Raw genomic sequence first — 26102 nt, forward strand, 5'->3', positions numbered from 1 at the left:
GTGACTTTCCCTCCTTGTGTATCTCCCATGGATTTACTGCCAGGATGTGTTTGCAGCCTGGAATGCCCAGCCTGGCTGAGGTGCTGGTGGGCTCAGTGGCCCACCCTGCAGGGTGCACAGGATGCAGCAAAGCATTGGGTGCAGGCTGACGTCCAGTGATGGATGGTGAGGTGCGGTGCTGTGGCAGCTGACGTGTGTGGTTTGTCACCAGGGTGGGGTGGCAGAGAAGACGGGTGCTCATGGCACTCTCCCTCCTGGGGCTGCTCAGCGTTCCTTCCCTGCATGGCCAGGCTTGGAGGTGCCAAATGGCACGTGATGGCCAAAGTGGCCCAGCGGTGTCCCAACACCAGGGCCAACTCCCAAGCCCAGAACAGGGCAGGAGGTCAAATAAATGCATTGCATCCCCAGCAGCTGAATGGGGAACACAGCAGTGTGTGGGCCTGTAGGAGCAGGGTGTGCAGATGCTGCTCGGATGCATCCCCCCACCGTGCCAGGAGCAGCAGGAGCCAGGAGCTCGTTGTTGTTAGCGTGGGGGCTGTGCTGGCTGCTGGCCCCCATCCCTGCCTCGGCGGTGAATGCGGCTCCGGAAACGCTCTCTCAGCTCAGCTGGCGGCGTGGCTGGGGTTAGGGCATGGATTGGGTTACCCTAATCCAATGGGGGAAAACCAGCGGTGAGAGGGAAACCTCCGTGCCTGGCTGCGCACCCAGCACGGCTGTGTGGGTGCCCACAAAGTGCTTTCATCCCAGGGCTGAGCTCAATGCATTTCCAGGCTGTGCTGAGCCCGTGTCAGTGCCTGGTTAGGATGTGGGGCAGGCCAGGGGGGTTGCGTGGAGCTCTGCCCTCCTCTCTTTGCCTTCGTCTCCTCCTCTCTCCGCAGCCTTTTCCCTTTCAGCCCCCCCAAGCGAGCCAAGCCTCACTCATAACTCCTGTAAGCAGAAGGGAATTTGGAAACGCTGAGAGCAGCAATTCCCAAACTTCTCCTCCATCAGCTCGGCTCCTGGCTGCTGATTCCCCGCTCTTCCCTTTGTTCAATTCCTATGAATTCCTGTCCGCTTGTTCTGCCCATCCTCCCACAGTGCTGTGACCCACGCTGGGGCTGTCACCGTGCACCACGCAGCCGAGCAGGGAGGGCGCACAGCCCTCGTTATCCCACTTGGATCAGTTGGAATGGCTGCACAGGGAGCAGCCCGGCCCCCTCCTGCTGCCTTTGTCACGGCCCCTCGCTCTGCGTGGAGACGGCGGAGGAGCTGAGTGCTGGCACTCATCCTCTGGCTGTTGGGTTGCTGCTGCGCCTGCAGAATTGCTTCTATTTATTTTTTTCTCTCACATCCAATGTGCAGAACTTGTGCTCTGAGCAGCGCACAGAGGGTCCGGTTTATTATGGCTCAGGGGGAAATAAATCTTCCCAGAGCGTCACTGATTCCTCGCAGACAAAGCTGCTCCTTTGTGCTCCCGGCTGTGCAATGGGGCTGCTGTGTGGATGGAGGAGAAAGGCTCCATTTCCCGATGCTTTGCTCCCACATTTTTGCCCTGTGCTCCCCAGCAGGTCGGGGCTCAGCAGTTTGCACGGGGCTGCTTGAAAGTGGGTTTTTCTCTCCCACCTCCTCGCAGGGTGCCCATGGATGACACCCTGCGTTCCCTTCTTCCTGGGAAAACAAACAGATTTCAAGGGCTTGGTCAGAGAACAGGGATGTGGCTGAGGAGGGAGGGAGAGAGGTGAAGAAAGGGATGGAAAAACAGAGGAAGGAGGCCAGGATGAAAGGAGGGTTTGGCTCACAGCCACCTGAGCCCCTCGCCCAGGAGCTGCTTGGATGCTCGCCCCCGAAGCCGCTATCGGGACGTGCGTAAATGCTCCAGATTTACGTCTCCAGATTTACACCTCCAGATTTACACGGGGCCCCTCAACGGGGCTGGGGCCAGGGGGTGGGGAGGTGCGTGCAGAGCTGAAATTCGGGTTGGGGTGTGGGAGGACAAGGTGCTTCGTTCCCAGTGGCGTGCAGCCAACACAGGAGCTGGGGGATGCTGTTAGCAGGCTGAGAGCCCTTGGAGGGGTTGGCCTGGATTGAGCCTGACCAAGGAGGGGAGTGCAGTCAGGATCCCCTTCCTCACAGGTCTGCTCTGGGTTTGGTGCTTGGCTGGTTCCCAGGGATGGGAGGAGAGGCTGTAGCCCCCTCCTCCTCTCCTGCTCCCAGCCCATGTGGATGACAGCTCACAGCCTCCACACCTCAAGGATGGCCACAATGTAGGAACGGTTCCTGGGTTTTGGATGCAGCTCAGAGGTGACTCGTTCTGTCCCCAGCTCCAGCTCTCAGTGTGCTTTTTGTATCCTGGTGTATCCAGCTTGCTGTGCACACTTCAAGGAGCTCCGCCAATGCATGGTAGCAGTGTGAGATGGGGAGGTAGCACTCATGGTAGCAGTGTGAATTCCCGTGCAAAGGAACTGCAGAGCAGACTGGGCACCTGCATGGATGTGGAGCCTTATGCATATGACAAGAACTGATGGAGAGGGGCTGTGCACCATGCCCTGGAGACCAGGAGGGGTCCTGACCTCCTCCAGGGCAGGCAACTGAAGAGGAAGAGAATGGGATGCAGAGGAGCTCCAGGCAAAAGCCTGAGCTGCTGGGAACAGCTCCTAGACAGAGGCAGCCAGCTGTGAATCCTGCCAGGGATGCACAGCACTACTGATGAGCTTTGGTGCTGTACATGTGGCACAGTGCTGCTGCTGCTTGCACCCAGGAGGAGTGCAGGAGAGGGATGCACCCATGCAGCACTTTGGCCACCGCAGGGTCCTTGGGTTGTACTCCTGGCCGTGTCCCAAGCTTTTGTTTGCAAACGCTGGGCAGCAGTGACCTTCACAGTGCAGGAAGGGCACCGGGTGAGCCAGGAGGGTTTTCCCCATGGGGAAAGGGTGGGGTTGTCCTCCCCGCGCTCGGCAAACTTTGACTTTGGGGAGGGGGGAGGAAAGCAGCACCCAGAGAAAGTTTGTTCTTCACTTCCTGTGTTTATTACCTTCCCTTTCTCCCTACCTTTTGGAAAAAAGCAATGGGAGATCGAGAATATGCTTTTTTGTGTGTGTGTGTTTACCCTAAGGAAAAGCCCCAGCTTTTCTCACCTGAGAGATTCAAGGCAGCCCCCACCCAGAGCTGCTGCTCAGAGCCCCAGTGTATGGCTGCTCTCTTTGGCACAGATTTGCCCATGGCCGTGGCCACCCTGGGTGACTGATGGCTGTGACATGGCCCAGCTGGCACAGGCAGAACAGCGCTGCCCTGAGACCACACAGCCAAGGCTGAACCCCACTTCACAGCTCCTGAAGCCACTACTGAGAGCAGCTCTGTGCCACCCTTGAGTGGCACCAGGGATGGGGAAGGCGGTGAAGCGTTAGGGTGTTTGCTGGCTCTGGTGTTGGTGCTGGCACTGGGTGCACAGCAGCGGGTTGGCACGTGCCCATGGGCCGTTGGGGGACCTTGATCGCTGGCAGCAGATGGTGGCAGTGATTGGGGAGCTGCAGTGGTGTGGATGAGTGCACGTGTCCCACCCCACAGCCAGCAGCGTGCCAGCAAGAGGAGCTGTGCATTGCTCCTGGCTGCCCTCACAGCAGTGTCAGCCAATGGTGCTCTAAAGGGGTGCACAGGGTTGACTGGGAGCCGCCATCTCAGCCTTGCTGGACCTTCCTCTGGTTTGCTGCTGGTGACGTGGTTCTCATCCCCAGCTTCTCCCCACTACCCTCCTGGCAGTGACAAGGACTGTTTGTGTTGGCCAAGGTGAGCATTGGGGTTGGCACCAGCATTGGGGTTGGCACTAGCATTGGGGTGGGCTCCAGCACTGACCCTGCTCACCCCAGTCTGGCCAGTGAGGGAGTCTGTGCCTCCAGGTCCTGATTTCAGGAGGAGCAGGTGAATGATGCAATGCTGCTGACGCTGGGCTGAGCAGCACTGCATGCTGGCCGTGTCCCGAGGTGGTCCCAGGGCACCGGCAGAGCAGGGACGTGGTGTGATGGAGGCCAGCTGCTTGCTGTGCTCCGCTTCCTTCTTTGGAGGTTTCCTTGGAGGGGAGGGAAGGCAGCGCTGACATCTCAGTGCATTATCATAACAGTCCTGGTGCATTCGCATTGGTTTTTCAAAGCGCCGTGCCCAGGGGGAGGGCTGGGTAACCCCGTCTGTGCCTCCCCCCTTCTTCTGCTGGGTTGCAAAGGGCTCCCCAGACCCCATCCCCGAGTGTCGAAGCCCCACGCGGTCCCCATCCCCTGTGCTGCACAGCGGTGGTTGGTGCTGATGGGGGTCCCGTTGCTCTCCTGATGTGACCTGGGAAGGGACGGAAGCGCAGCAGGGAGGGAGCGGGGAGGGTTTGGGGACAGAAGCAGGGGGAAGGGACGCAGACAGCGAATGCAGGGCAGCGGCAGCGCCGGCACCGCGCGGCTCCCTTCTTCACCGCCGCACCGTCCCCTCCCTGAGCACACTGCTCTGTGCTGGGGGGGGGGGACCCCGCAGCCCCCATCTTGCCCCGCTCGCCCTTTGCTCGCCGGATCGCTGCACCTGGGTTGGAGGGGGGGGGGGGGGAGGCAGGCGGCGAGCTCTGCGCTGCCCTTCGCTTCTCCTCTGCTTGGGGACGCGAACGGGAGCCGCAAGCTTGTCCCCGCTTTGCCGCCTCGCCAAGCCGCACCGCATCGGGGCTGCCAGCGCCCGCGGGAGCCGCTCTCTGAGCTCCACCGCTGCCACCTTGGGAAACACCGATGCCACCGGCGCGGATTGGCGCAGCTGGGAAAGGACACCGAGCCCCACCGAGCGCTGCCGGTGTCCCCCTGCCCGTGCGGCACCGCCGCGCCCGTGGCACGTGGGCCATAAGCGGTCGCTGGGTGGCACGGGACCTGCCTTGCCCGCTGCTGCCATGGTGGGAGCCGGCAGCCGGCGCTGAGCTCGGAGGGCCACGGCATCATGCTGAAGTTTCGGGCGGATCGGAGGGTGAGGTAGGAACCGCCGGGGTGGGCAGGGGGAGGTCGGGTGGTACGGAGGTGGTGGCGGTGGCTGGGGACCCTCAGCCAGGGTAGGGACTGCTGCATTGCAGTGCTTGGGAGGCGATGTGAACTCGGAGTTTCTGGAGCAGGGTCAGCCGAGACAGATGGTTCTGGGGGGGGTTAAGGAGCTTCTCTCATGTTTCTGAGGCCTGGGGGTGGGAACGGCATAGAGAGGGAGCGGGAGTGCCTGGGTTGGTGCCGGGAGGAGGCACAGGGGCTGTGATGCTGGGTAGGCAGCTTGGCCTGGGGCAGAGCTCAGCCTTTGGGCAGAGAAACCCACAGCAGTGTGCGGGTGGTGGGCAGGGCTGGGGACTTGGGGGATCTGGGGGTTGTGCTCAGTGGAGGCTTGGTGGTACTGGTGACTCAGGGCAGCCCCTACTATGCAGGGCTGAGGATCAGGGTGCTGCTTGCTCACTGCATGCACCCTCCCTCGGTGTCAGCATCGTGAGCTGCCCTGTCACTGCCATGCTGTGGCTCTCCAAACTGGGGACAAATGGTGGCAGAAAGCCCCTTTGGTGCCTTCCGAGCTGGGAGCAGGGGTTGGGGACGCTGCCTCTGCAGAGGACTCACATCAGATGCGCTGGCAGCACAGAAAAACCCGGTGCCAGGGGAGCGGGTGCTGCCCCTCGCTGCAGGTTGCAGATTTTTAGGGTAATGCCCAGCAAAGGGGAGAGCAGAGCTGGGTTCAGGACCAGGGTGGGACCGGCATGGGGGCAGCTCCCAGCAGGGCTCTTTTTGGCAGAAAGCAGTGGCAATCCCTGAGCCTGGCTGCAGCCCAGCCTCGGGGTGAAGCGTGCATGGATGGGATGGTCTTGGCAGATGTTTTCTTGCTCAAACTTCCCCTGTTTTGCTGACACTCAGCTCTTGGGCAGCATGACGGGCTGTTTGCACGCTGTCTTCATGGGTGGCCATAGGCAGCTGTGTCCCCATGCCCAGCAGTTTTGGGGGACTGTCACCAAGAGGGGGTCATTTGCACTCCCCTGTTGCAAAGCAAACTTCCCAGGATGAATGTGGCAGCCCTTACCCAACTTGAGGCATCTGCTGCATTTTGGGCTCAGCTGGCTGCCAAAACCCCACCTGGGGATCTACTGAGAGCCCCCTTCTCCCCCACCAGCAGTGGGGCCAGATGCTTTGTGACCCTGGCACTGTGGCAAATAGCCCTGAAACCAGCGAGCCCAAGCAGAGGATGTGACGTCGGCGTTGATGCTTTCAGCTCAGCCCAGCCTGAGCCTCGGCTGCTGCTCCTGCAGCGATTTATTCTGACAGCTGGGGGGGTTATGGAAATGTCTCACCACGCGACAGCCGCTGCTGTGTGATGTGTCCAGCAGAAGTAATGAGGTCTCAGCTGGCAGAGACCTCATTCCGGCTCTTGGCAAGATGAATGCAATCTGGGAAGCGCAGGTGAAAGGCGGTGCAAATGGTGCAAGAAGCGCAACAAAGCTCTGGTGCTGGAGCAGCAGAACAGTGCTAAAAGCAAAGGGGTTTGGGGAGCAAGCAGGGATGGATGGAGCTCTCTGCTTTGCACAGGAGGGTGGGCAGCACCTCGCTGGGTTTCTGTGCACCCTTGGACCCCATCCTCCCCCTTCCTGGGTGCTAACAGAGCCCATTGCATTGTGTCTTGCAGCCACAATGAAAGGCGGAACACCTTCCTGCACCCAGTGACAGGACAGCTCCCGGAAGAAAACTCAAGATTAGACTTGCAAAAGTAGGTTGGGTCCCACCTCCTTTTGGTTTCAGGACCAGGGTGGGCTGAGGGATAGGGAAACATCGCCTGGGGAGAGAGGGGAATGTGGGAACGCAGCCATACCGACAGCCCCATCTGTGCCAACAGGCCGACCTTGGACATGTCAAGCAAAGCAGGCAGCAAGCGCCCGGCGAACAGCAGCAACAGCAGCGAACCCTCCAACCACACCATGGTGACAGAGGTGGCTCCGGAGCGGCCCGGAGGCCGGGTGCGTGCCCGGGTCCACGTGGCACAGAGGGCAACGACGGAGCAGACGGGAAGCGTGGGTCCCCCCCGGGCACTGAGCTCATCCTCTCCTCCTCTGCAGGCGTCGCGCTCCTCCCGTAAGGGCATCGCCTTCGGGAAGCGCTCCAACTCCATGAAGAGAAACCCCAACGCCGCCGTCACCAAGAGCGGTTGGCTTTACAAGCAGGTGCCCCAGCCCCGCTGTGCTCCATCCCGAGGGAGTGCTCCTCCTAATGGCTGCTCCTCCCGATGCCTGCGTGCTGCCAGCATCTCACTGCTACTCTCTTGCAGGCCAGCTCGGGGGTGAAGCAGTGGAACAAGCGCTGGTTCGTGCTGGTGGACCGCTGCCTCTTCTACTACAAAGGTACCACGTTTGTGGGTGTTCTTGTTTTTTGCAAGTGCTCACTTTTGCGGGTGCTCACTTCTGTGGGTGCTTTTGTGAGTGTTTTTGCTTCGGCAGGTGCTTGCTTTTCGTGGCTGCGTGCTTTTGTGGGTGTTTGTGCTTTTTGCAGGTGTTTCTGCTCTTTGCAGCTGCTTGCTTTTTGCAGGTGCTCACGTTTATGGGTGCTTGCTCCTGTGGGTGCTCACCATGCTGGGGCACTGAGGGGTTAATGCCCTTCGCCCGCCTCCTGGCAGCTCACTCAGCTCAGCTCTCCTTGGCAGCCGAGGGCGAGCATGAATTATTGAGCAGGTTGGTGTGCCGAGCAGCGGCACTGCTTGCAGGGGAGGGCGAAGCAACAGGAAGGCAGCGCACTGCCACAGGTGGGCTGCTCACCATGCGTGCCTGCTGGGTCCCACCTTGCCTCTAAACGCCCCTGTTTGCCCACCAGATGAGAAGGAGGAAAGCATCCTGGGCAGCATCCCCCTGCTCAGCTTCCGTGTGGCAGCCGTGCAGCCCTCTGACAACATCAGCAGGAAGCACACCTTTAAGGTGAGTGTGGGGCCGTGTGGGGCTTGGAGGAGAGGGGGGGCTGATGCTGGTGGGATCCCTGCTGTGCCCTCCTCTCGCTTTCTTGGTGGTGGGGTGTGGAGCAGAGCCCAGCTGTGGAGAGGGGAACTGCCGGAATCCCCTGGGATGTGCTGGGGAAACTGAGGCATGAAGGGGGCAAAGCGGCTTCACCTCCCACTGTGTGGGCTGGGAATGCTTTCCCCTCCAAGCCCTGCTCCCATCCTGCCCATTCCAGTGGCATCTCTCAGCAGAGCTCTCTCTATCAGGCACAGAGCATCCCCAGCTCCATTTTTTTTTTGGCTTGCTTTGACTGGTGCATTAGTTGCTGCTCATCAGCCCTCCCTGCAGTGGATGTAGGAGGGGAGAGCTGGAAGGCAGAGGATGGCAGTCCCACATTTGTCCCTGAGCAGACCCCATCTGTCCCCTCCACACGATGTTCAGTGGTGCTCACACAGCACTGGTGGGTACCAGTGTGCACCCTGGGGCACTGCCACCCCTACTGCCATGGTTTCTGAGCACCTCCTTGCTGCCTTGATGCACAGCCTGACTTGTGCAAAGCCAAGCTCACACTTTCTTGCTCGTGAGCTCCACAGACCCATTCCTGCACCTCTGCACTCCCTCAGTGTGTGTGCACCCAGACAGATCCATCCATCAATAGAAATACTGAGCCAACCCCCAGTGCTGGAGCTGGGGTTAGGGCACTGCAGCCCTCACCTCTGCACATGGGGCTTCCCATCCGTGAGCAATGCACGTTGCCAGCTGTGGGCTCCAACACCTCAAGCACTGCTCTAAGTTCATTGTGGGGATGCTTTTGCAATTTGAAGGGCACATTTTTGTAGCTGTCACCCTGAAAGCCAGAGCAAGCATGGCTTAGGGTGAGTGCTTGCAAGCAGTGATTACCACGTGCCCATGCCCAGAAAGCTGCGTCTGTCTGTCTGTGTTGGGAGCAGAGCAATGACCCAGAGGTGGTCTGTGATGTGGTTGGAGAGGAGCCCTGGAGGGCTGATATTCACCAGCTGAGCTCTAAGGACGAGGGGCTGTGTTTTCGTGTGCACTTGGGGGTGCCTGTGGATGGCTTTGTCCCATCCCTGGAGGTGCCCGATATCATGGATGCAACCCTGGGCAGCCTGAGCTGTGGGTAGCAGCCTGCCCATAGCATGGATGATCTTAAGTCCCCTCCAACCCAACCACGCTATGGTTCTCTCATTCCTGGGGACCCTCCCACCATGCTCAACACACACCCGAACGTCCCAAAGCTGCGGTGTCACAGTGATCCCCATCCACCTCCAGGGCTGAGCAGTCCCCCAAGCAAAGCGAGGGCTGCGCCCCCGCTCCCCCCGCTGCGCTTTGACCCCATCTCTGTGTTTCCTCCTCTCTCCGTGGGCGAGGATCCCCCAGGGCAGGAGGTCTCCGCGCTCCCGTCAGCCACGCCAGCACCCAGCATAGGTACATCGGCTTGTGTTATGGGTGCATGCAGAGGGTGAGGGGCTGCATGCTTTGCTCACCCCGCTCCCACTAACCTGGGGAGGAATTGGTTTGGTTTGAGCTCTCGTTCAAAGCTCTCGAGCTCTATGAGGGCTGGAGGGACCAGGCAGGAGGCGTCCCTGTCCCCAAGTGGAAACCCCAAATGGAAACCCAAGGGAAGGTTCTAATCAGAACCTCCTTTTTGTTTTTGGTTAATTAAAATGATAAAAATTGAACCCTGAAGGTCTTTCAGGAGGAAAAATCTGCTTTTTTTTTTTCCATTTCTTCCTCCTTGTTGCCTCCCGTTCCTCTCCACAGAGGGGGAAGGTGGTTGCTTCAAAAAGGCCCAGGGCAACCAACTCTGCCTACAGCACAGGGTGGGCTGTGGGTATGGAAAATGAACCCAAAGTGAACTTTTTCCCCCTAAAACATTGTCTGAATCAAGAAGCCACCTTCCCCCTCGTCCTGCATGAAGGATAGATAACACTCGGACTGGCTGTGGGTGAGGGCATCACAGTGAGCTTTCGTCCCACCCAGTGCTGTGAGGATACTCCTGGGGGGGGAAGGACGGAGCACTGCAGCACCAGGAGCTCTTGCCAAGCAGGAGATGGAGCTCTCACACCTTCTGTCTGTCTCTCTCCCCACTTCTCTGCCTTCCTGCAGGTGACGGTGTGCTGGGTGGAGGAGGTGCCGGCGAGTAACGAACAGTCCCTGTCTCCCCAGGCCGAGCACGCCGGCATCCGGACGTACTTCTTCAGTGCTGAGAACACAGAGGAGCAGGAATCCTGGATCCAAGCCATGGGCGAAGCTGCCCGGGTGCAGATCCCCCCAACCCAGAGGTCAGAGCGTTGTCCCTGTCGCACAGGGCTGGAGACGCTCCTCTGCCTCTTGGAAATGGGGTGGGGGGGCATGGGAGCAGAATGGAACTGGGGAGCGTCAGCATCCCGCTGAGGCTGTGGGAAGAGGGTTGGGATGTTGACGGCCATCCTGAGGGCGTTATGAAGGAAAGGTAATGCTCTGCTTTCATCTCCGTGCCCTCCAGACACGAGAAGACGGATTCTGAGAACATCCCCCCCAGCAAACACCACCACCACCATCGTAATACTGTGCACCACGAGCACCCCAAAGCTGACCCCAGCGCCAAGACCCGGGGTGAAGGCGACGGCCGTGGCTCAGAGAAACTCGAGAGGAAACCAGAGAGGATGGAGAGCAAGAAGGAACCCTTGGCCAAAGCCAACGGCATCGCCGGGCAAGAGATACCCTCCGAGCCCGGCAGCCCTTACCCCGAAGCACCGCGTGTGCCGATGAGCACAGAGAGGCCGCCCCAACCCAACGGTTGGCCCTACACGTCCCCCAGCCGCCCTGGCAGCACTGCCTACCCCCCACCCGATGGGGAGAGCGCTGCCCATCGCCGCAGCTTCGCCCCCCGCACCAACCCCGAGAAAATCGCGCAGCGTAAGAGCTCCATGACGCAGCTGCAGCAGTGGGTGAACCTGCGCCGGGGCAACGTGGCCCCCGAGGAGCTGCGCAGGTAAGGGCTGAGAGGTCCGGTGGGGGCTCTGGATGTTCTCCTTTTCTCCAGGGTGATGTTCTGGGAATATTTGGCCTTTTTCCACCTATTATATCCCCTTTTGGGTGTCTACAAATCATGTTGGCTCCAAGCTGTAGGATACCCCAAAAAGCAAGCAGGGTGGGTTTTGGAGGGGATCACCTCATGCTTCCCCAGGACGAGGGACACCAGTCAGCTTTCCCAACGCTGCTTGCTCTAAGGGTGTCCTTGCCTATTGTGACCACTCAGTTCTCACTCCTCTGTTCCAGCCCCACCAGGTTTTACCCCGTGTCTCGCCGGGTGCCTGACTACTACCCTCCCTACTCACCCCAGTACCCTGAGGACTATCAGTACTACCCACCCAGCGTGCGCCCCGACAGCATCTGCTCCATGCCCGCCTACGAGCGGGTCAGCCCTCCCTGGGCATTGGACAACAACAAGCGGCATTCCTTCCGCAACGGGGGCCCCTACCAGCTCCAGGAATGGAAGGAGCACCCCGGCTTCGGCCGGCAGGATGTCCCGGTCTGGCTCCCTGGTAGGCAGCCGACTTATTTCGATGAGGTGGATGCTGCCTCGGGGTCGCTGCGGAGGATGTCGCTGCAGCCCCGCTCCCGCTCCGTGCCCCGCTCGCCCAGCCAGGGATCCTACAGCCACACGCGGGTCTACTCCCCGGTGCGCTCTCCCAGCGCTCGCTTCGAGCGGCTGCCGCCCCGTGGAGAGGAGATTTATGTTGACCCCGGCACCTTCATGATGAGGAGATCCATCAGTTCTCCCAAGGTAAGCGCTGGCGTGTGCCGGGGTGGAGGGGAACCTGGTTGAGGGCTGTAGGGTGGGAATGCTGCAGCGCAGCTTGTCCCCTCTGCGTGCATGTGTTGGCCTCGAGGTGCCACCAAGTCCTTGGTGTGCAGCTTTATGTCCTCTCTTAGGACCTCTATGAGCAAGGCAGTCCCAAGTGGGGCGTGCTGATGCTCCTGTATGTCTGCTGCACTGCAAAAAGCCGGCCCTGACCCTGCTGCATGGCTTGGCTCTGCGCAGAGGGGAGCAATCTGCCTCAATTTGCAGCAGTGCAGCGTAGAAAAGAGGGGATACAGGGAGATACCACGCACCCCTCACCTGTCCATGGGGTTTGATGGTGGTCTCCTCTCTCCTCAGTACGACTACCTGGGTGACAGGCGGCCCATCCCTGCAGGAATGTACCCCTACCACTACCCCGCATCCCCCACGGTCCACGACAAGATGGTACGTATGCTGTCAATGTCAATGGGCTGAGCTGGGGGGCTCACAGCCGGGGGGTTCACAGCCAAGTGCTCCTCGCTGCCCTCAGCCCCATGGGATGGGGTGCAGGGTCTGTTGTGGGGCACAGCTCACCCTGCCTTGGATGGATGAGAAGGAAACGGCTGCTCCGGAGGGTTGGAGATGGGTTGCAATGGGGCAAGTTGGGACTGTGGAGCTCGGACTGATGCCTCTGGTCCCTCCTGGCCGTGCTTTATGAAAGCCCCTGACCCTGTGCTGGGGTTGAAGGTGCACTGAAGCACCCTTGCACCCCCCTATGCTCTGCAATGCCCATCTTGTCACTGCTCCCCCGGGGCTGGGGTGAGGCTGGCGTGCTCCCTGCACCTCTGCTCTCCTTGTATCTCACTTTGGGCTGCTGCTGCTGCTTGTCCCTGGATGGTATTTTTTCTCCTCGATCGTGGAGCTGGACCTGCAGGTCCACACAGTGCAGCACAGCCCTGAAACTTCATGTCAGGAGCAGCCACTGCAGGAGGGAGAAGCAAAAATTTTCATCAGCTGTCCATGCTGCCATCCATCCTCACCAGCAAGAGATGTAGGGACAGCGAACAAAGACCCAGCATAGGGAGAGGACCTGCACCATCTGCAGCCCTCCTCACTTTGGGCAGAGGAGGTGGCACTTTGCTTCCCCAGCCAAGGGGTCTTTGCATTTCTGCAGCCTTCACCTAACCGCTTTGCTTCTTCTTTTATATGTTTTGTGTGTTCGTTTCTTGCCGCATGCCTGCTGGCTCCGGGTAGGATGAACTTTTAGACCTTCAGTTGCAAAGAAACCTAGAGTATTTGGACCAGCAGGTAGGCAGAGCTGGCTGCAAGCCTCACGCTGCTTACATCCCCATGTGCCTCATCCCCAGCAGCGTCCCCGTCCCTCCCAGCGCAGCATCTCGTCCCCTAACATCCATCCTCACCCTTCTTGGCACTAAAGCAGCACGTGTCATCTTTGGTTTGCTTCCTCCATCCTCCCCCTCTGTAGGGTTGTTCATTGCTTGGCAGAAAACCACCCCCGACAGTGTCTTCTGTGTGGTGTGCTGGAGCCGAGGGGCAATGGGGGGACATCCCTGGGTCTGGGGGTGCCTACAGCATCAGTGCTGCAGAAATGGTGGCCCAGGGCTGGGCACAGCACATGGCAACTGTAGGCACGGAGGTGCTGGGGGCTTGCCCAGCATCCGCCCTGTGCTGCAGGGGGGAGGAAGGCAAGCACTGTGCTCTGGTGATAAGCTCACCGTGCGCATCCTCCAAAGCTAGAGGTGGGATGCAGAGCTGGGATTGGGTGACCGGCCCTAAAGTGACAGCTCTGAAGTTTGGCATGCTGTGGGGTGTTTGAGGGAAAGCCGGGAGCTGACCTCATTCTGGGAGCAGGATGAGGGAGAGCCTTGGGGATCAGCTGTGGGAGTGGTGGGGTGGGAATTGCCGGCACCAGCTGCCACCAATGCGGGGTCTGCAGCCATCGGCTGTTGCTGCCGCCTGGTGCTCGTTGCAGGAGCCGGGTTTGCACTGAGGGAGCTGCTCCAGTACAATCTCATTAGTCTGTGAATCCCCATCGGTGCAGCAATCACCGAGATCTGCGTCTGCCTTGGAGCAGAGCCAGGGACACCCAGGAGCACTCGGTGCAATAAAAACTCTCTGGATTATTTCAATGCCGTCGGCGGCAACGCTCCCTCACCGAAGCACTTTAAAATGCTCCCTAAAAAGGCTTTCCATCTCCTCCTCCTCTCCTGCTGACCTCTAATTCAGGGCAGTGCTGCCAAGTAGCTCTTTGAAAACAATTCACTGCTTTATTTGCACTCTCCGCGTTTATCCAGGGAGCTGTGATGTGTCACCGGTCGGCTCCCTTGGCTGCACCCCAATTGGTGCTGGTCCCCAGCGGGCTCTGCTCCTGGATCTGTGCTGCGAGGGCATCGTCACCTCTGTCTGCAGCACTCCCATGTAACACATCCCCACGGGAGCACCCAGCTCTGCTGCTTGAAGCCACCAAGCTGAAATGGGGGACACAGCTGTCCCCATCCGCACCTGAGTAAGGCCATCCCTCTGCTACAAGGGCAGGACACAGAGCTGTTTGTCGGCCTGACCTGTCTGTCTGTCTGCTGGGGCCATGCAGTGTGTTGCAAACAGTGGGCATCGTGCAAACTTGTGTCTGTGCGTGCAGTTTGCTGCCCAGCCTAGGCTGGGTTCAGTTTGTTTTCATCCCCAACGAAGCTTTCAGCTCCTGGGATGCTCTCAGCCTGGGACAGCTGTCTGCTGGTGGCTCGAGCCCTTGGGACATCTCTTGGAGGTGGCACCTTGCAGCACAGTGCCCTGAGGGTTCCTGGCCAGCACTGCGCCCTCACCTCTCCGCTGACCTCTGACATTTCCTTCCCTGTCTGTCGCAGATGAGCGAGAGCGAAACCCTGATCAGTATGGTGAACAGGATGGTGGAGAGCTCCTCCCCTAGGGCTCAGCTCTACATGCAAGTAAGCCTTGCTAATGCCCCAGCATGGCAGGCCACGCCAGCCGCCCCATGCCATCCCTGAGGTCACCTCCTGCCATTCTGCTCATGCAAACTCCAGCATTCATGCAGTGCTGGCACACATCACGCTCTGGGGGTCCCGCTCGTCCATCCCAGGCTTTGCTAAATCCATCCATGAGCCATTCCAGCCCTGTAAATCCTTGTGGTCCTGTGAGCACAAGGTGGGAAAGCAGAGGTCCTGAGCTCTGCATCTGTGTTTGGACGCTTTTGTGTATCAATGTGACCAGAAGGTGGATCTGGAGGAGCCCAGCCAAGGATCTGCAACCAAAGAAACATCAGAGAGAAGAAGCAGCCCATGCACATGGCTGCTTTTCTCCTGCCTGGAGATGGGAGAGACTGCAAAAGCCTGGGGACATCTGTGCTGATGGGTGCAGCTCAGAGTGCTGATGCCCCATGAGGAGGGGAGGGTGTGTGGTCCCATCCCTGGGCTGTGTCTCAGGGTGAAGCTGGAGCTGTTGTGATGCCTTGGTTGCTCTGTGCAGAATCTGCATCCACCAGGCTCTGGCATTTCCCAGGTTCAGGTCTGTTAAGCATTGTCCTGTGGTTTTAAATCACTCTGAAGTAGCATCTAGCTTTCTAGCAATAATGATCTCCTTCTTCCTATCTTATGCCTTTCATCTCGAGGTCTTGGAGGCATTTAATTGGTGAGGTCCCATTAGTAATTTAGATTTCCAGGAAAGGCAAATGACTCACAGAGAAGCTGGATGGTAAACAGGTCCTGATGCAGCAGCTGATTTATGGGCGCTCTGACTCCACTCAGTGGGATTACAGCTTAATCTTGCTGCCTTCATTTCCCTGCCCGTGGAACAGTGGCAGTTGTACGGCAGGCAGTTAATGAGTCACGAGACATCTCTTGGCGTCAGGCAGAGAGCTTGGCTCGGTGCTGCTCACCCAGCCCATGGCACTGGGGCTGGCACTGGGGCTTCCCAGGGCTGGGGCAGAGGGGCTGCTCCTCCCTGCAGGGTTCCTTGGCAGCCCCTGAGACCCCGGAGCTGAGCTGACCCCATGCTCTGCTTGCAGGTGACGACGCCTTTCCCAGAAGCCTACAGGGAGACCCTGCATGCCTACAAGATAAGCGAGCAAGACACTGATGTAAGAGCAAATGTCTGTGCTGCGTGTTCTCAGTCTGTCCTGTGCTATTGCCTCTGTCCCTGTGTGTCCTGTTTCCTGTAGGCTGAAACCCACACATTGTCCCATCCAACCAATGCCATGTTCTGTGGCCTGGCTGCATCCTGTCTCTCCTAGAGAGAGATCAGCCCACTCCTGTCCATCCTCTTGGCCCTGGTTGAGCACAGATCTGTTTGCACAGGTGCCTGGAGCATCCCACACCCCATTTCTGGGTTCTCACCCTTCCCTTTCTCTTTTTCTTGCCGGGAACAGAAGCTGCTGGGGAAGCTCTGTGAGCAGAACAAAGTGCTGCGGGAGCAGGAGAGGCTGGTGCAGCAGCTCCGAGCAGAGAAGGTTTGTGGTGCGCATGGTTCTGCATGAAGTTGCTGCAACACCAAGTGCCCCAGGGCTGAGTGCATTTGGGGATAAACCCCACTGCAAGGCAACGGGGATGGCAAGGAAGTGGCGTGTCCTGCTTTCCTGGCGTTCATCTGTGGGCTGGGGGAGATGTGCTCACGTCATGGTCCCATGCATTCATGGCCCATTGAGAAGGGAGAAAGCTACATCCTGCACCAGGATGCTCACAGCTGCAGCACCTCTTGTTCTCCTCAGGAGAGTCTGGAGAGTGCCCTGATGGGGACACACCAGGAGCTGGAGATGTTTGGGAGCCAGCCTGCCTACCCTGAGAAGCTGCTGCACAAGAAGGAGTCTCTGCAGAACCAGCTCATCAACATCCGCGTGGAGCTGTCACAGGCCAGCACGGTAATGGTGCTGCTCTGCATTCCCTATCCCCACCCATCCATCCCTAATGCATGGAGCAGCCAGCAGAGCTTGCACTGGGGGGCAAATCCACCAACCCAATCCCCCTGACTCCTTCCACAGGCCTTGGCCAACAGCACAGCTGAGTATGAGACCCTGGAGAGCGAGGTGTCCGCCCTGCACGATGACCTCTGGGAGCAGCTGAACCTGGATATCCAAGTGAGCATCCCACCTTGTCCTCAGTCCCATGCAGGTGGAAGCCACCTGGTTCCTCTGCTGAGAGCTAATTTGCAAGCAGCTGCTGGTGCTCAGCGTCCTGCTTTGACCTTGCCTAGCAGCACGCAGGTGCTGATGAGGGTGTTTTGCCTTGGGTGCTGATGAGGGGCTGCACGGGGGCCGGGGGGCTCCACCAGCTCCACCCCAGCCTGCAGCTCCCTGTGGGATTTGAGCTGTGGGTGTGATGGCTCAGCCCCCCCTAGGGCTGTGTCTGTCCCAGCTGAACACCCCAGGCCCCATCACTGGGATGCAGCCAGGATGGGAGGCGCAGGGCTGGGTGTGGGGCTGGTGGCAGCGGGGGCTGCTCTGACGGCTGCCTTTCTCCCCCTTCACAGAATGAAATGCTGAACCGACAGATCCAGAAGGAGATTTGGCGGATCCAGGATGTGATGGAGGGGCTGAGGAAGAACAACCCATCCCGAGGCACCGACACTGCTAAGCACAGAGGTGAGATGGCTCCGTCCCAGCATGGCACAAAGCCCGGCATGACACATCCCTGGTGACAGCACTTTTGAAGGCACTGTGCCATGGTGCATGCACTTATTTCTGCTTTTCTCTGCAGTGGCCATCGGCCCCTCGGGCACCTACAGCTCCAACAGCCCTGCCAGCCCACTGAGCTCCGCCAGCCTCACCAGCCCCCTCAGCCCCTTCTCCCTCATCTCTGGCTCCCAGGGCTCGCCCACCAAGCCAGGTCCCAGCGAGGTGAGTGAGCCAGGATGTGCTTGGGGAGCCCTTTGTCTCCATCAGGTCCTTCCTTGTCACTTTGCTCATGGGTTGGCCCAGCCTCCTTGCTCTCAGGTGATGGATGGGCACATGGGAGGCTGCGGGGTCTGAGTCTGTGTTCCTCACAAGGTATTGCAATCTCTGGGGTCCTACACCAAGACTTGCTCAGCTCTTTTTGCTCAAGGTCCGGCAGTGCTGAGCTCACCCACATCCTTGTGAAGTTGAGGGTGGAATGTGGGGACTCCCCACAGCTGTGCCAAGCAATGCTGATTGTCTCCTGGGGGCTGACAGCTCCAAGCCCTGCCTGACCCTACTGGGAGGTGGGAAACAACCCCCTGTGCATGGGGAAACCCAGCAGGCAGCAACCACTGCACTTCCTCCTCCTGCCCTGGCCTTTCACTGTGTTTTGTCTCCGTCTCTTTCTAACTCTCTTTTCCTTCCCATCTCTTAGTTTCTCTGCTCTCACGCCTAAATGCTCCTCTCCACCCCAGGAACCCGGCCCGCCTCGACCTCCCCTCCCCAAGTCGTACATCCCCCTGGAGCCTCCTCCGACCGTACCTCCACTCCCTAGCGAGAGCCGCCCCTGGCCGTACCCCACCTCCCCTTCCTGGCAGCGAGGCGGCGAGTCGCAGAGGGGACAGGTACCAGAACCTCTCCAAGGCAGCCCCAAAAAGCGTCCCTTCCCTCCATCCCTCCCTTCCTCCCTCCTCAGAGGCTGGTACCAGAGGATGGGGCTGCCCACAAAGGTGATGCTCGGGTGACAGCAGCACGTGGCACTGCCTTTCCAAGAGGCACAGGTCCCCATGGTGGCTTCGCCATGTCCTCTCCAAGTCCCCTGTGCTGGTGCACATGCTCAGGACAGGGACAGGCTTCTCCTGGGCAGCTGGAGGAGATGCAAATCTGCTGCAGCCTCTCTACTTTCCTCTGCCCTGTCCTCTCTTGCTGTCCTTTCACTCCCCGCTGCGCCAGGGGCTCAGCTGGCCTGGGGTGACCACATGAGTACACTAAGGATCTCTGGTGACATCTCAGCCTGGGAATGAGACCATGTTTGTACTCTGGAAGACAGAAGCATTCCTGCAACTTGGTGGTCCTGAGAGGGGCTCAGAATGCATGCATGTGGGGCTGTGAAAACAGGGAATGTTTGCTTGTGCAAGTAGCACCTCCAGCGTCCATGCAACCACAGAGTAACCACAGTCATGGTTGTGTTGATCTGCGTGATGTAAAGGGTTGTTGGGGTACACCATCTCCATGCAGAGTACAGGACAGCGGTGTGGGGTCACACTGCACTCTTCAGCCTCTCCCTGACCCTCTCCATCATGCTGGATCTGTTGCACTATTACCAGGCAGGACTCTGAAAGCAGACTTGGCTTGCTACCTGCTGCTGTCTGCTGTCCTACAGGGCCCCGTTCCCTCCTGCACACAGGGGCTGGAGCTCAGCACTGGGCACCTCCATCCTGCAGCTCTTGGGTACCACCTGTGAGCCGTGTCAGGACTGTCCCCCTGTAGACAGCTTGTCCCACACAGAACTGCGTCACCAGTACAGCGTTGAGTGCCTGGCCCCAATGGGTTTGGGCGAGAGCTGCGGAGCCCTCATAGCCCATGTTGCCACTGGTGGAGCTCATTTGGGGAGCACAGAGACTGCCTAGACAAGTGTCTGTCTGTCCACCTGCTCCTGAGGCTGTGTGCCAACCCATGGCAGCATGCTGTGCCCAGGCAGTTTGTGTGGCCCAGCAGAGCAGAGCTTCACCACAGACTCACTTTCTCCCCACAGCCCAAACCAAGCTTGGAGCAAAGCAAGAAGGAGGCGCAGCGAGCGGCTGCCCCCAGCTCCACTGCTGAGGGGCTGCTGAGCCGGCAGGAGCAGGAGGCAGAAAAACAAGCTGCCCTCAACAAAGGTAGGTGCCACCCAGAGGGTCCCCTCCAACAGACTCACTGAGCTGCCCTGGCCACGGGAAGCATTTGTACAACAAGTTGCAGCTCTCTATCTGTGCATGACCAGGACTCTGCTCTGCATCCCCAGAGGGGCTCAGCTCCGTGTTTTGCTTTGTCCTGCAGTGGGCATTGTGCCGCCCCGAACCAAATCCCCGACGGAGGAGGAGGTGGTGCCCACAACAGGGATGCTGAGGAGGAGTGCCAGCGGCATGGCCAACGGGCTGGGCTCCCGGGTAGGGGCTGCTGAAGGGGGCTGGGCAGGGTGGGCAGTGCCAGGGGCTGGGCTGGCAGCTGGGGGCTCAGCAGCGCCGTCTGGAGAGGAGGGAGGACGCGTCGCTGTGTCTCAGCACCTGGCTGGGGCACACCCAACAGTTTGGGTGTCCCAGGAGCAGGCTGAGCACGGCAGCCCTCTACAGAGTGATGCAGCACAGCTGGATGGGGCTGGATTCTGTTCCATTGGGGAAGGGTGTGACAATGGGGCTGGGCTTCCCCCAGGAGAGACCGAAGAGCGCCGTGTTTGCCAATGAGACAAAGGTGAAGATGAGCGTGGAGGAGCAGATTGACCGCATGAAACGCCACCAGAGCGGCTCCATGAAGGAGAAGCGGCGCAGCCTGCAGCTGCCCGGCAGCCAGCAGCCAGACACCCCTGGCACGAAGGCACCCACGTCCTACAAAGTGGTGAGTCCATGCACCCACTGGGTGCAAAGCAGGATTGGCTTTGTGGGCTGGGCTGAGGTCCCTGAAGGAGCAGAAGGGGCACTCGGGGCTGTGGCAGGGCACTGTTTGCTGGGTATGGGGGCTCAGCAAGGCTGTGGTTCACGCAGGTGCGCCGGCACCGCAGCATCCATGAGGTGGACATCTCTGACCTGGAGGCAGCGCTGCGGTCTGATGAACCTGGCAAGGTGCACGAGACACCCCGAGAGGAGATCGCCCGGCTGCGCAAAATGGAGCTGGAGCCACAGCACTACGATGTGGACATCAACAAGGAGGTGAGGACAGGAGCTCCATGGAGACGTGGGCACGGGGCATCCCCTCTGCTGGAGGATCAATCCAGCCTCTGCATTGCGTGGGGCCCTGGTGCTGGAGTGAGTGCTGCTTCCATGCCTGTGTCTGGTGTACTGAGAGCTAGGGGTGGTTGTGTGGGGATTGTGTGTGCTGGGGAGGGGATGAGGCCCTGCTGAGCACTGCTCAGCTCGGCTCTGCACCCAGCTATCCACGCCGGACAAAGTCCTCATCCCTGAGAGGTACATTGAACTGGAGCCTGACACGCCACTCAGCCCCGAAGAAATGAAGGAGAAGCAAAAGAAGGTGGAAAGGATAAAAACCCTCATTGCCAAATCCAGGTGAGGTGCAATACCCACGGTGTGCGCCCCATCCCCAGCATCTGGGTGCATCCCCCTGAGCCAGTGCTGTCCCTGCAGCCTGCAGAACGTCATCCCCCTGGGTGAGGGTGAAGTGGACGCTCCCCAGGACCCCGAAACACAGCTGCAGGAGCAGGAGAAGAGGATAGAGATCTCATGTGCTCTGGCTGCTGAGGCATCCCGCCGGGGCCGCATGCTATCGGGTAAGGCATGGAGGGTCTGGGGTGCACACCCACTGCCTGCCAGCTCTGCAGGAGAGGGACTGCAGGTACCAGATGGACAGAAAGAACTGTTGCAGTGTGGAACAAGCAGATTCAGTGAGCGGGTGATGGCAGCAAAGAAACAGGGGCTGTGCACACAGAGGGCATCCAGCATTGCTGTAATGCAGTGCCGTGCAGCAGCCAAGCCAGGTGATGCTTGCAGCTGCCAGGGCAGCAGCACCGAGCATTGCAGAATGGAGTGCTCACCATCAAAAGCTGCCTACCCCACACCAAAGGGAAGGAACCCAACGTGAAGCGCTCAGGGATGGGGAAGCACTGCCCATGCCCAGTGGTGGCACACAGTGCCCACAGCCTTGTCCAGGAGGAGCCCTGGGGGAGCTCACGTGTGCGTGCTGCAGCCGGGCAGTGGCTGCTCGCCCTGCTTCCTCCCTTCCTTCCTCTTGGTTTCCTCCCCTCGCTAACATACCCGCTGTGCTGCCTCCTCCCCTCTTGCTGCCCTCAGCTTGTGTTCTTCATTCCCTTCTCCCATTTCTTGTTTCCAGCTCAATGCGCTACCCCAAGCCCTCCCACCTCCCCAGCTTCCCCGACTCCACCGACCAACCCCCTCTCGTCTGAACCATCCCGGGTCGCCGACTGCAGCCATTTTATGCGTGTCTGAGCCATGAAGTAAGGACCTTTTCTCTTGTACTTCATCCCATCTTCTCCACCCAGGGATGGGCGGGGGGGTGCCACTCCCCCCGGTGTCTTTTCCACCCGGCCTCCATCCATCACTGCTTGCTCCAGCTAACAACTCCGAGCCACGTCAGCCCCGTCTCCTCCTATGGAACAAGTGCAGTGTCCTCTGTGGTGTGGGACCCAACCAGGGACCCCGGTGTGGGCATGGGGCTGAGCTGGCTGCTGCCCCCCAGGAGGTGTTGTTCCCCAGGAGGTGCTGGGCGTGGGTTTGAATCTGTGGGGTTTTACTCCAGGCTGCTCAGGGGGCGTCTGTAGGGATCACAGCACTCAGCTCTGCTCCTCTCCCTCCAGCTCAAGCCCTGGCAGCCGCTGGTGCCATCAAGTCTCATGGGGCCACGTTCTAGTGCAGCACTACACGCGCCATGGCTCGACACTGACCCTCTCTGCGCCATCGTTTTTGGTTCTCCTGGACCCCTTCCCTCCTTCCCATCGATGGCATCACCATTGGGGTGGATGAGAGGGGAAGATGCAGCTCCAATGCTCTGCCCCATCCTGGAGGAGCTGTGCAGATGCCATAAGCGCCATCCCCAAGGACTGGGGACACTGAGCTTCCACCCAGCACTGGGACACAGCTGCGTTGTCCTGGGTGCATGGAGGGACATGTGCAGCTCTGGAGGAGTGCAGCACCCCTCAGCTCTCTGTGCATTGGTCACACAAAGGGGGCCGTCTCCACTATGGATGGTGCATTCTCCACGTGCATCTGTGCTCCTGGCTGTGCCCTGAAAGCTTTCAGCACCTTGCTGGAGGGAGGTGCCAGCCTCATGGTGGCTGCAAGTGGGAACAGGGCGCACGGAGAGGGGACACAATGGGACACAGGTGTCCCAGGGGCCGGGATGGTGAGGGCTGCCCAGCACAGAGCCGTGGGCATGGAGCAGCAGGTGCAGGCAGGGACAGGGGATGTGGGGAAGGAGCAGAGGAACGGAGCGGAGCCGATGGGCCAAGCAAGCAATCTGCAGGATGGATGGGGATGGTGACAAGGAAGGGACCGGGTCGGAGCCGTGAATGCTTCCAGGTGGTAGCAACGCTTTGCTCATGGTCACCTCTGTCACAGCCCAGGTGGCCCAGCAGGAATTCCATGACACATGCAGCACTCCCTGGGCAGCCTTCTGTGCTGGAGGAGGGATTCCTTCTCCCGCAGCACCGGGGATGGATGTGGGGACAAGGAGGGGGCACCTCAGCTGCGCAGCATGGACTGGATCCCTCTGGTCTCACCACACGCCATTGCACTCCAACCACGTCAGCTTGGTCATTTCTCCTACTGCGAGCCTATCCTTGATTTCATTTTATTTTCGCTTTCCAAACGGAGGGAAAAACGCTGTTTCTGCCTGAAAACACAGCAACGTGTGGGGGGGGGGGGGGGGGGAGGGGGGGGGGGGGGCGGGGCCCCCAGGGGGGGGTCCTGTGGGGGCCCCCCCCTGCCCCCCCCCCCCCCCCCCCCCAGCTCTTAGCAATACTCATAGGATCCCAGGAACCCCAGTCCCCCTCTCCTCCTGCAACCCCCTTAGCTCATAAAGCTGGCCCTTTATTTTGCTATTACATGCCTTAATATATGTTTTATGGAGAGTTATACATTTATTATATACGTATATATATATATATATATAGATGGGGTTTGTTTTTTTTTCTCTTCTTTTCTGGGAGGTAGTTTTGTGCTGATCTCTCCGCAGGGTTGTCGGCACAACGAGAGCAGATTCTTTGCCAGTTTATCAGAAAATTTAAAATTAAAAAAAATAATAATAAAAATTAAAATTAAAAAAAAAAACAATATATATATATATACACATATATTTTTTTCTGCTTTTATGAAAAGCAAATTTATTTAAAAATAAAATATATATATATATGTGTGTGTAAAGAGAGCGTAAGGTGGAAGAGGTGACGCCTTTATTTCCCCAGCTGGGGGGTGTGCAGGGCAGAGCCCTTTGTGCAGGGGGGGTTGGCTGGGGGGCACTGGGCCTCTGCCATGGCTGTAGGAGATGGGAACCCACTGTGTCCTCATCCCACAGCTGCAGTGCAATGGAAAGGGGTCCTTTGGGGCTTTTTTTTTTCCTTTCTTCTTTTTTTTTTTTAAAGAAAACAGCAATGGCGACGACGACAACAACAACAAAAAAAGGGCAAAAAAAAATAACAGTTTGGATGCTGAGTTTTTGATTTCGGTTCTTGTTTTTCGTACCGCTTTCATGCAGCAGCGACTCGTAACAGAGAGAAGAGTTGGCATTGGGAGGAAATCTATTTATGCACTGGGTGTGGGGGGGGTTGGGGAGGGGGGCGATGTTTTGTTTTCTGGATTTTGGGGGGTTTTGTTGTTTTTGGGTTGTTTTTTGGGGTTTTTTTTTTGGCTAGCGTTAGAGAAATAAAAGCATCTCCGAAACAGCGCCATGTTGGTGTCGTTTGTGCACAGGTACTGATTGCAGTGTTGGATTGAAGGGGTGTGGGACAGACGATGCTCAGCCCACGTGTGCTCTCCTCTCATCCTTTCTTGGGGTTCTTTTTCCCACTGATGTCTCTTTTTCCCAGCTGGGAATTATTTTGAATGCAGCTGCGCAGCCCTCAGCCGGAGCAAAAGAAATCACACTGATACCAGGCAAAAACCTCCGTGGATTAAAGCCATCCCCTTTGCAAACTGGGGTGAGCATGGGGTTGCATGTGCCCCATAGGGAGATTCCCCCCCCCCCCCCCCACCCTGAGCAGCTGCAGGGCCGTTAATGATTTGCAGGATGACGTGGGGACTAAAGGGCTTTCCAAGGGTCACTGCTGGGAAGCGCCCGACACGAGGAGCAGTGGGGCAAAATGGTGACTCTGAGCGACTTCCAAAGTGAGTTGGGCACCAGGGTGGGATGCTCGTGGGGGGTGCTGGGGGTGCTGACCCCACAGTGGGGCTGGGGGCACCGGGGAAGGGAGAGGGGGTGATGGCAAACTGCATGGTGCTGGGGTCATGGGTTGGATGTGATTCACAGGGGGATTGGCACAGTGGGGAGGGGGCTGTGTATGGAATGCAAGCAGGGAGGTGCCCAGCCCCTTGCCCCCACCAGAACCTCTGTTCCACCCTTCGTGCAACCACCTGGGGTCGTGTGGAGGGTGACCTTCCTGGTTAGTTTACCCTGTGATTGATTCTACACCTTGCAGCCACCCTGAATTCATAGGGTTTACAGCCTCCCTGGGACTTCAGCAGGGGGGAGAGAAATCACAGGGACATTTCTGGGAGGGAATGGGACGGGGTGGCCCTGAGCAAAGCGAGTGCTGCCTGGGTGGGAGCAGAGCAGTGCATCCAAACCCTCATTTCAGCCCATCCTCCACAGGGGTTGGTGTGGGGCTGGTCGGTTTCGGCATCTTCTTCATCCTCTTTGGGATGCTCCTATACTTCGACTCGGTGCTGCTGGCCTTTGGGAACGTGAGTATGGCATGGGGGGGGGGGGGAGATCTCTGGAGCAAAGTGGCCATAGGGCAGGGCTGCTCTCACCCCTCCTTGCTGCCTCCTCCCAGATCCTCTTTCTCTCCGGTTTGGTCTTCATCATCGGCTTCAGGAGGACCTTCACCTTCTTCTTCCAAAGGCAAAAGATGAAGGGCAGCAGCTTCTTCCTTGGGGGGGTCCTCATCGTCCTCATGCGCTGGCCGCTCCTGGGGATGCTGCTGGAAGCTTATGGCTTCATCACACTCTTCAGGTCTGCGTGGACCCACACAAAACCAACCCATGCCACCAGCACCTACCGTGGCAGGCTTAACAGAGCCTTTTGTTTTGGTGCAGGAGTTTTTTCCCCGTGGCTTTTGGCTTTTTGGGCTCGCTGGTGAATATCCCTGTTCTGAACAAGGTGAGCAGGGCGCTGGGCAAGGCTCTCTGGGTGTGGACCTTTGGGGATGCAGTCCTTGGGGGATAGAAGTTGCTGGCATTGCTGCATTAAAGCAGCACTGTGGGCATGCGGGAGGAGGTCAGCACGGTCTCCTTGCTGCTCCTGGAGTATTGTGCTGCTAATCAGGAATGGTTCATCTTACAGCTCTTGGAGAAACTGGGTGACAGCAGCTCCATAGTGTGACCACGGGATGGATAATGTCACAGGTGGGACAGCACGAGTGGTCCTTCAGTCCTGCTGGGGGTTGGAGATGGTTGTGCTGCAGGGATGGTGCCTCGCAGGCTGCGCCAGGCAGGCTTTGTAATTATTATTATTATTATTATTATTATTATTATTATTATTATTATTGGTGTTGTTGTCTTTCCCTCATGAGAGCTGGATTTCATTTTAAAAAGTGTGTCTGA

The 26102-nt window shown here is 58.6% G+C and overlaps 2 protein-coding genes across 12 annotated transcripts in view; both read left to right on the top strand.

The window, feature by feature from the left end:
- The window catches only part of PLEKHA6 (pleckstrin homology domain containing A6), a 38783-nt gene extending 15579 nt beyond the window's left edge, over positions 1-23204 (top strand). For 2 of the 11 annotated variants that reach the window (XM_042884149.1, XM_042884150.1), the window contains exons 2-25: positions 6637-6717; positions 6844-7168; positions 7273-7345; positions 7812-7912; positions 10058-10233; positions 10437-10925; positions 11213-11720; positions 12096-12182; positions 12972-13025; positions 14600-14680; positions 15757-15828; positions 16117-16197; positions 16456-16605; positions 16726-16821; positions 17214-17325; positions 17441-17580; positions 19373-19496; positions 19657-19766; positions 20029-20211; positions 20358-20522; positions 20743-20876; positions 20955-21097; positions 21658-21781; positions 22142-23204. In XM_042884149.1, coding sequence (XP_042740083.1) covers positions 6857-7168; positions 7273-7345; positions 7812-7912; positions 10058-10233; positions 10437-10925; positions 11213-11720; positions 12096-12182; positions 12972-13025; positions 14600-14680; positions 15757-15828; positions 16117-16197; positions 16456-16605; positions 16726-16821; positions 17214-17325; positions 17441-17580; positions 19373-19496; positions 19657-19766; positions 20029-20211; positions 20358-20522; positions 20743-20876; positions 20955-21097; positions 21658-21773 — 3507 coding nt within the window. In that variant the 5' untranslated portion in view covers positions 6637-6717; positions 6844-6856 and the 3' untranslated portion in view covers positions 21774-21781; positions 22142-23204. Of the gene's footprint in view, positions 1-4855; positions 4965-6636; positions 6718-6843; positions 7169-7272; positions 7346-7811; positions 7913-7959; positions 9377-10057; positions 10234-10436; positions 10926-11212; positions 11721-12095; positions 12183-12971; positions 13026-14599; positions 14681-15756; positions 15829-16116; positions 16198-16455; positions 16606-16725; positions 16822-17213; positions 17326-17440; positions 17581-19372; positions 19497-19656; positions 19767-20028; positions 20212-20357; positions 20523-20742; positions 20877-20954; positions 21098-21657; positions 21782-22141 lie in introns of those variants that run through there. The other 9 variants (XM_042884144.1, XM_042884146.1, XM_042884147.1 and 6 more) reach the window with 9 other exon arrangements.
- A 1337-nt stretch (positions 23205-24541) lies between these two features.
- GOLT1A (golgi transport 1A) lies at positions 24542-26044 on the top strand. Its single transcript, XM_042884210.1, has 5 exons — positions 24542-24665; positions 25150-25241; positions 25334-25512; positions 25596-25659; positions 25843-26044. Exons 1-5 carry the CDS (start codon positions 24641-24643, stop codon positions 25879-25881), a joined length of 399 nt encoding a protein of 132 aa, XP_042740144.1. The 5' UTR covers positions 24542-24640; the 3' UTR covers positions 25882-26044.
- The last annotated feature ends 58 nt before the right edge of the window (positions 26045-26102 follow it).

The sequence above is a fragment of the Lagopus leucura genome, unplaced genomic scaffold, assembly GCF_019238085.1.
Source record: "Lagopus leucura isolate 7727_CA_CO unplaced genomic scaffold, USGS_WTPT01 Super-Scaffold_100043, whole genome shotgun sequence".
Lineage (NCBI taxonomy): Eukaryota > Metazoa > Chordata > Aves > Galliformes > Phasianidae > Lagopus > Lagopus leucura.

Coding starts and splice junctions, on each gene's coding strand:
- GOLT1A (XM_042884210.1), top strand. CDS start 24,641: ATGGTGACTCTGAGCGACTTCCAAA. Junction 25,242..25,333: donor TGCTGCTGGCCTTTGGGAAC/GTGAGTATGGCA, acceptor GCCTCCTCCCAG/ATCCTCTTTCTCTCCGGTTT. Junction 25,660..25,842: donor ATATCCCTGTTCTGAACAAG/GTGAGCAGGGCG, acceptor TTCATCTTACAG/CTCTTGGAGAAACTGGGTGA.